A 9,176-nucleotide genomic window follows, 5' to 3' on the forward strand; every position below is an offset into this window, starting at 1 on the left:
TCGTATATATCTATTTTTCCTGCTTTACTTATTATTTATTGTTACTGCTTACAAAGAAAATTATGTGAATTATTTTTATTCTGGCAGAAATTACATTTTTTTTTTCATTGGGGGAGTGGTGATCCCAAAACTTGCAGGAACAACACTTTGACTCTAGTGGGTGTTGGGGAATTTCGGTCCTGGATTGGAGGTGAGGATGAGAGCTGGCACACATTAGGGTAGTCTAATGTTGACTTTCTAGCCTGCTGCTGCACACAAAAGGTATCGGTTTTGCTGCTACTTGCTGAGGCAAAGCTGCACTAGCAAGCGAAGCAGGGCCAGGTGTGGTCTCAAGCACTGTTTCTGATTGTTCATTCTGTGTATTTGTTAGCCTGTGTCTTGGCACAGTTTTGATGCGTGCCAACTACCACTGTCCAGAGTTGTGCAGACTGTTCAGGAGACAGCGAAGAGCAGGACTGTTCCCAATAAGCAGTACAGAAACCAAACTCATATAGGGAAGGAAAGAAAGGAATTTAGCTGCAAAGCTCTGCTGAGCCGCTCACCCTGAGGCTAGAGCACAAGCCCTGGTCCATTTTGTTTACTAGAACAATTTCCCCTGAAAATCCAGACATCGCAGTGAATTCATTCAGACTTGGAACACGAGAGACAGTAGGAGAGATAAGTATTAGCTTTTAATATGTAATGTTAAATTTTAATATATAGTATTACAAGTACCTGCCTCTTGGAAAATTCTGCTTTGTAATCTCACGCATTCCCTTTATCTTTACAGCTTGCAATTAGTTCTTTTATTGACGTGTTCCTTTCTCTCTGTCTCTCTTTCTAGCTGAACCTAGACGATACATCCCATCTGTTGTAGTTGGTGTTGTTGGGATGGGTCATGTACCTGGAATTGAAAAGAACTGGAACTCTGACTTGAACATCCAGGAAATAATGAGGTAACAGTTATCCTTTCCTATGTGCTGAGGTTAGCAGCTCCTCTTGCTGAAAGTTGGCAATGATTTTTTGGTTATTGTTTGTCACAGCCTAAAGAGACGTTGCTGCTGTCATCCCTGCCCCATCAGCTCGCTGACTTGCTGTGTAATGCTTGAAGATTGTGCTTGTAGTAAAGGAAAAGGAACTATCAAAGGAAAAAAAATAAATAGTTGGATATCCAGGCTAATTATGAGAAAATAGCATTGTCTAGAAGGAAAATATCTCAATCCATGTCCGAAGCTTTTAAAATCAGAATTCAAACAAGGCTTGTAGGAGGTGGCAGAGGCAAAAACAAGCTTCACTCTAGTTTAGGTAAATATAAACTGTTGATTTCAAAGCTTTTATGGTGTCAGGGCAGTGATGACTCTGGGAAGCATAAAAACACAGTTGTTCACAACTTATTTTTCTCTGTATATGTAAAATGGTCTTTTAAAGTTTATGCTTAATTATGGGCTGATTTAAGCCACATATCTGGAGAACTCCTGCTTAAAAGTACCTACAAAAATAGATGTGGTATCTGCTTTATAGACTGGAGAATATAACTGAAGAACCAAAATGTTCAGACTGTGTGTATCCTATAAAGCCACAAGGGTCAGGACTTTAGAAGTGTAGGAAAGATTATAATACAACATGGTGATAGTGGTCTGCAGTGGGTTTAGGATAATAGAGCCTTTCAAAAATTAACACTTCATTATATCATATCTGTTTACTGTGTTATAAGCACCTTATGGAGTGCTCCTATTTCATGAGAGGCTCTGAATTATAGGGAGGAAAAAAAAAAAGCTGTAGCTCTGTTAAACAGAGTATTTAGGCATCTAAAATATGATTTAGGGGGAGTTTTGGTATCTGGATCCAAGAATGCAATGTGCAGAAGCCCTGCCTAACTGTTTAGAAGTCTACTTTTCCACTGAATGTTTCCTTAGGCATCTGGAAAACTGCCTCCCTCTTGGATGTTCTGAGCAGCTTCTCAAATGGCCTGCAAAATGGGGTTGCCAAAATCCCTATAATTGTATGGCTAATATTGGTTGCATCATTAACATTATAGAATTGAATGGCCCAAAGCCTGACTACTTGCCCTTATGTTTACATGCAGGGTCATTTCCAAAGTTCAGGCTCTTTGACCTGATTGTATTTGCCATGCCAGTGCCATAACTATGTGGGAGGGTTACCAGTATCTTTCGTAAGATGCTAACATCACATGAACATGACTTTCTAAAATGATACAAAATATAAATAATATGAAGCAAATAACATTCATAAGATGACATTCAGATTATGTCAAGACCCTCATTTCTTGTTAATCTTTTTTTCTGGTTTTGTCACATTGCAGTTGCAGAGCAAAATTATGCTTTTTGTGTTAGTGATTGTCATCTCCCTAAAGTGAGAAGTTCTTAAGCTATTACAGGTACCTAATCATGTTTTACAGGTTGCAAATGGTCAAAATAAAGACATGTTTCCCATACACTTCCAATTTTTAAGTTTTCACATTAAACCTGACCGTAGGCAGACCTTACTATTTTCTTCAGGTTATACTACTTAAATTGCACTGAGGGACTGAAACTGAGGAAGAATAGATAAAGAGTGTAAACAGGTGTAAAGGAATGTTTTACCCCATGCTTTGTTCAATGTATACGCTGCTCTTAAACTTTTCATGTATATTCCCTTAATATGCAAAATCTCATCAGTAATAACTTTGTTCTAGTTTAAGCAAATGGATCTAAACTCGGTTCTCTCCTGTTAGCGCACCCTGCCTGGTTTGAGTGTGCCTGTTATGGTTTTGCACTACACTAACTGTTTGTAAATGTATTAGAAATGTTTTCCAGAGATAAATGAGAGAACTTGGGAATCCTTTGAAGCCGCATAGAGAGCTCTCTCTACCCTTTGAGAGGACTATGAGTTCTAACATATGCATGCTGTGTGTGCAGAGCCCACCGAGGTACTGCAGAGCCTATTAGTTAAGGAACAGGACTATATGCATATGGCTCTGCTTTCAAAGCCAGCTTAATTTTGAAAGTAGTATTCCTGTTTGCCAAATGTGCTATGCTAGTAGTGCTGCTTGAAAGCAGGTGTAGAGCTGCTGTGCTTCTCCACTGCCTTCACAATCCCCAGAGCCCAGTGCAGAGGTTCCTGAGTGGCTCTGTGAGGATGCTGAGCTCGTTATACCTGCTAGACCTGAGACAGCTTCACGTGAAGCCTCTCTGATTTGTCTGCCCTGGGAGCTGCGGCTGGGCTGGCTCGGCTGCCTGGCATCCCAGGGTGCGCTTTGCTGAAACACCTCCGTGAATCTGCAGAGGCCAGGCTGACTCCAGACATCTCTGGGACTGGCTATATAGGATAGGAACACGTGAACAGGAGCAGATCCCATGCGAGTGTACCCTTATCCGGAGTATCCAAGCTCTACCTTTTTCCGTTACCCTGAATGACAGTGAGTTGATTGCACAGATGTTGGACTTGAACTGGCCTACGTTTCTTCCCAGTTTTTGTTCTGTGTAGAGATATGCATAGTAATGTTAAAAACAGTTCTACAAACAATACTTACTTTCTAGTGTTCCTCAAGAAGCCTTGTGTCATCTTGGTTATTTTGATGGGGCGATGGGCAAGACAGGGCCCCTAGCTGTTGACAGTGGCACCATACATAGGTGGAGAAGTTGTCTATTGCTTAAATTTGGATGTAGCCCAGGAACATGGAAGAATAGATTGCCTGTCTGCAAGACATCCCTTCTCTGAAAGGTCTCCTGCACTAGAAATGAGGAGGGAAAATGATCATTGTTTTGGTCAGAAGGTACCTGTTTTCACCAGATATGCAGTGTTAACATTGTTCTGTATTTTTTGTTTCAGTGTGCCTCCTCCATCAGCTGCAAGTAAGATTTTCAGATTTGTTGTAAAAGCAACAGTTTTTGGACTGATGGGATATGGCTGCTACCGAATAGGTCAAAGGACAGCTCAGTTTATTCTCTCAATGCCAGCAGCACAGAGCTATCTTCAGAAGCTGACAGAAATAAGATCTCAGCATTGAACATCAAGTAGAGGCACTATATGAAGAAGGTGGCTGAAAAGGGTGTTAGAGGCAACAAATATAAAGTGGACTGAAAGAAGAGGAAAATGAAGATTCTAGTCAAAGAGATGGTTGATGCTGAACAAAGCTGAATTGCTGTGTAATAAAGTATTGATACTAAAAGCTACACCAGCTATGATGTAATGAATAAGTTTGATCCTTGGTAAGTGTATTGCATGAAAGCACATAATTCTGGATTGAGGTAAATGAAATATATACACAAATATATATTATATATATACAAACACATGCTGTATATATAATATATTAATGGTTGTATAGTGCAGACAGTTTAAAGAGTGTGTGCTCATGACTTTTTTCAGAGGAACAGAAAAACACAGAGTAGCTTAACTGGGTGCATCTGCTCAGAAGTTCAGGGACACCTGTCTGAGTGATTTTTAGATTTTTTCCTTGGGTATAGTAATACCTAGTGGTCATTTCTGGTGCCAGGCACTTTTACACATAATTTAGAAGGAATCTTCTCTTTAAGTGTTTTATACTTAAAACATTTAAGCTTTTTTAAAAAACTTAAGAGCTTTCCAGAAACTTCAGAATTGAGCAGTGTATGTATGACAGCCTGTACAAGTTTTTTACAAGCCTTACTGAAAAACAGAAGTGTTGCCTTTAGATTGCATCCCTTGTTACAGCCGCTAGTTGAGGTTTTTTCCTCCTGCATAGAAAAGGTATAGCAACAGCATCAGAGTTCAATGTGGTTAGTGTCAGATGTTTACAGGACACTCTGTTCCTTTAGATTAGGATATTTAATCTGTATTAGTTAGCCAAATCCTGCTGGAATCAGTATTGTAAATTTAAGAGACTAGAACTACTGTACAACTTACTTTTATTTCTCAGACCTTTCATTATTGGAACAAGAAGTCTGGAACTGATAGTACCTGCCCCATGTTTTTGAGACATGAAAATATTTTATTTATCAACAGAACTTCTCAGTGGATAAATATTTTAATCTATTTAATAGAAAATCAAAGCTCAATTTAGTTTTTCAAACTAGCTGTGGTGTTTTATTTGGGTTGCTTGCTATTTATACAAAGAATTATGGGTACTTCAAACTGCTGTGATTTTTAAAATTTTCTAGGATAACCATCCTTTTTTTTTTTTTTTTTTTTTTTTTTTTTTTTTAATCCTAGGCTAATATTTAATAAGATTTTTTTGGTACCCTTTATACAGGCTTGTCCTTGATTGTAAAGTGCCCTCTGCAATCAGCTAGTCCCAGTCCAACAGTATGAATAATTGTCATATCAAAATTCTAATGTGATATATTTAAATAAGAGTCCCATTTGCTCCTCAGGCTCCTATGCAATTGCTAATTGACTTAAGTTCATATCTGTATTAATCTCTTTGGGGAGGTGATGGAAGGGAAAGGGTGTGTGAGACAGGAGAAAGAAAAGGTGTTGTGTGTGGGGTTTTTTTTTTTTCCCCTCCAAGTTTGTTCAATAAAATCAACAAACTACTTTGTTTAGAGAGTAAATTTCCAAAGCCTTGTGTTGGAAATATTCCCACACAGTCTGTTTGCCAAAAGTATGTGCATGTACCTGTGCAGTGTTGTCTTTTTCAAGCTTTTTTACTGAAATTAAGGGTCTAATGCTCTTTACAGTGGCATTGAATTTGCTGGGAGCTGGTCTGTCCATGCAACCTGATGCTTTTCTGCCTTGCACCTTGTGATTTTTATGGGTCCCAGTGCAGCAATCATTTAAGTGCTTGTTTATCTTTAAGCCTACTATTAAATCTAACCCAATTCTGCAGAGCTCTTAAGATGATGCGTAGGTGCTTTTCTGGATCAGGGCCTTACAGTTGTGCAGGGAATAAACCTTAGCAAATAAGAATGGCAGCAATTCCCACTTTGATACAAAGTGTAAATGATAATGCAGAGTACTGTGGAGTCAGGACCTTTGTCTTTCATTTTTCCATCAATTAGTGCTTAAAGAAAAAACAGACGTCTCTAGCAGGATCAAAAGCAGCATTTGTAAACAATTTATAGGAAACTAGATTGACTGCCTGAATTTTGATTCCTGGTTCTTTTCTTTTTGTAAAGGTTTAATATATTGTTTGCTATTAAGCAGTCCTATTTGAATAAATGTATTACATTTTGTGTACATTTTTTTTAAAGATGAAAGCAAAAGCTTAAGCTCATTCTTCTTCTGGCTTTACTGACATACCAAAAGATTTTTTTTTTTATTTCTGAGATCTTTCTAGCTGGTAGACTTCAATATATTGATGTTTTGCTTTAAGGTATCTACAGATTTTTAAGGTATCTGCAGATATCTTAAAAGCTCTGCAGATCTTTGATATCTGTACTCAGGTAATTTTACACAAAAGAAAACAAATCTAAGGTAAATTTTAGAAAAATGAGCCTTAAACTTGGGTGGGACTAATGCTAAATGATTGTCATGGAGCATTCTTGCAGATTAATGTTTTATGCTTTTTAGCCAGGAATTATCACCATGTAAGTTGTCCTTTTGTTATTCAGTCTTTATCTACAATTAATCTTTTAAAAGTCTGTTTCATCCTTTTTTACAAAGCATATCAGCAGATTCTTCAAGGAGGCTGTGGATGGAGAATTTGCAATCTATCTTCCCACTATTGCAAACTGGCAGATCATATGCATACACTGCTTACACAGTGGCACTTGAAAGCCTGATGAATTTGCAGAACTAATAATCCTATTAATCCATACATGAATGCTCAATGTTGTGTATTCAGTGTGTTGTACTATGTATGTAACATAAGCAGTGTTTTAGATCCATTCTTTTCTGTTCTAGTCAGTCCTTTCAGTGTTAAGAGCATCCGGTAAAATTTAAATATATGTTGAATTGTCCCAGCCCCGCCTCAACCTTATGAAGCCATATTGTATTTTTTTGGTGACATGTACATCTGCTTTATGCATTTGTACATCTGATGTAAATTTGAAGTATTTTTAACAATGTGTGCCTTTAATCTAAAGTGGTATAAAGTAAACAGCAGTATGTTCTATGATATAAAAAATAAAATATTTTAACCACCATTTCTGTCAAAGGCATTTATTTTCTGTATTAATCATTATTTTTCTGAAAGCAGGCACTAGTACACAAGCAATATGCAATACACAGTTTTGCTGAATGAGAACTTCAGTTGGAATAAATACCTCCCTATGAGAGGCATCGGTCTTTAATGCTGAATTAAGGAAACAAGTTCTTCCACCCTATATAATCAGTGAATAGAAGGGGATGCTTTTCCCTGCGTATTGCCTTTTGGCAGGTGTTTTCAGCCCTCTTGAACACACAGGAGCATAGGGAGACTTAACTTCTCAATACAGGCACCTAAACTCAGAATCTAGAATTAGGCATGGAGAGTGACTTTCTGGTGTGTGTGTTTTTTTTTTTTTTTTTTTTTCCCTTGGTTGTTTTTGTGTGTGTGTTCTTGCAGGGGTGTGCAGAGGTGTTTTTTGTTTTGTTTTTTAAGCTTCCTGCCCATGCTCAGTCCTGCAAAATGCCGGACTCCCAAGTCCCAGTCTAGCGAAGTGCTTGAACAGTACGTAACAGGCTCTGCTTGGAACCCTTTAAGTGGAAAAGGGGTTGAGTTAATTATTGCAGTTGAGACAGGTTAATCAATATGATCATTATTTAAAAAAAAAATAAGACCATGTGCAATACTGTATGCAATACAGTTTGAAAAATACTTGCTTTCAGATAACATACTGGCTGAGTAGTCTACTGATTGTATATCTTGTCGATGAATTCATACTCTGATCGTACATAGACATGTGAAGGAAAGGGTTGTGGAGGCTGGCCTGTTGTCCTTGAGCAGGTGCGCTGAGCTGGGACTGGGGAGGAGGAGTGCTGAGTAAGCCATTTAGATGGTAGGAGAGAACATGTTAAAATTATTGTAGTCGAAGCACTGCCTCAGTCAGGCAGCACTGAGTATCAGGGCGGCAGCTTCCACTGCTATTTCATCTCCAGACTCTTGTTACACTGCCAAAACGAATACAATAGGAAGAAAAGAGGACTTTTGCTGTTATAATGACAAGTAAATTTCCTAGAAAATATCATCATCTCAGTGGTTAGAGCTTCCTCTAAGAGTAATAAACAATGATTGGGATTTTGGTGCTCAGATATTTTGAGGAGACGCTTTCAAAGAAGCTTTGTCTTTTCACCTCCATCCCTTTTACACTGCCTCCCTCCCTCTTCTCTCTTGACTGTGTTTTCTCTCCTGTGGGAATGGAGGATGTAAGCTTGTTTTCTGAATGAATTGCTTACCTGTGTAGTATGCATACATAGTCAAGGTTGTGTTTATGATGCACTTCTTCCCCTTGCTGAGTACTGAACCAAACTAAGTAGTTGATTTTGAGGTGAATTAAAATTGGCTGGGTTTGCACTGGAAGCTGTTCCTGTGTGTGCACAGTGTAAAACATTCTCAAAAGCACTGACTGACAAATACATCAAGTTGTCTTAAAGTGCCAGGCAGTAGTGGGAACTGCACATTTAAAAGAAACAATGCACTGTCACTTGTGTAATTCTGACATACTCATGTACTTATTTTCCTGTTTCCTTCTAAAACTGAAATAAACTTTAATTTTAAACTTATGTGTTTTGGGACTGACTTTATTGCGTGTTTTTTGTTTTTTTTTTTTTTTTTAATATTTGCAGGAGAGGAGTCTCTTCTTCAGCTCTGACAGACCAAATTCAGAATGGTGCTGAGCGCTTTCAGTTGTCCTCTGAAATATGCAATGAAAATTTCAACCACAGAACACAAGTAACTGGAAAAAATGTAGAGCCAAAATAGGTGTAGTGCCTGTTCAGGTGAAAAAAGGCAACTAGTTGTGTTTTTCCATAGCAGCACGTGTCCACCAACAGCCCCGTTGTGCCAGTTTACATGGAAGGGGAGATGGGGAGCAGCTGAAGTGACTGTCATGCTCAGCAAGTCCTGTTCTGGGGTCGTCTTGTTATCCCATGCATTGTCATTCAGCTTCTACATGCCATAATCTTACCAAAAGGGAGCAAATATCCTTGGGGGAAACAACAGCAGCGAGGTGGGGCTAGCGTTGCCCCCAGGCCCGGGGGGGCGGCGTCTCTGCCGCCATGGACCTCAGTATTGCTCCCACCCTTCTCCCATCCAAGATGTTTGGGACTGATGCGTCAAGACTGTTTGATGCATG

General features: G+C 38.7%; 1 protein-coding gene across 4 annotated transcripts in view; it reads left to right on the forward strand.

Moving 5' to 3' along the window:
• The window catches only part of TRABD (TraB domain containing), a 38,003-nt gene extending 29,095 nt beyond the window's left edge, over window positions 1-8,908 (forward strand). For 3 of the 4 annotated variants that reach the window (XM_064506395.1, XM_064506406.1, XM_026113051.2), the window contains 2 exons: window positions 824-935; window positions 3,811-8,604. In XM_064506395.1, the coding sequence (XP_064362465.1) occupies window positions 824-935; window positions 3,811-3,988 (290 nt within the window). In that variant the 3' untranslated portion in view covers window positions 3,989-8,604. Of the gene's footprint in view, window positions 1-823; window positions 936-3,810; window positions 8,605-8,667 lie in introns of those variants that run through there. The other variant, XR_010387671.1, reaches the window with a different exon arrangement.
• Window positions 8,909-9,176: the final 268 nt, after the last annotated feature.

Source organism: Dromaius novaehollandiae, chromosome 1 (genome assembly GCF_036370855.1).
Source record: "Dromaius novaehollandiae isolate bDroNov1 chromosome 1, bDroNov1.hap1, whole genome shotgun sequence".
Taxonomy (NCBI): domain Eukaryota; kingdom Metazoa; phylum Chordata; class Aves; order Casuariiformes; family Dromaiidae; genus Dromaius; species Dromaius novaehollandiae.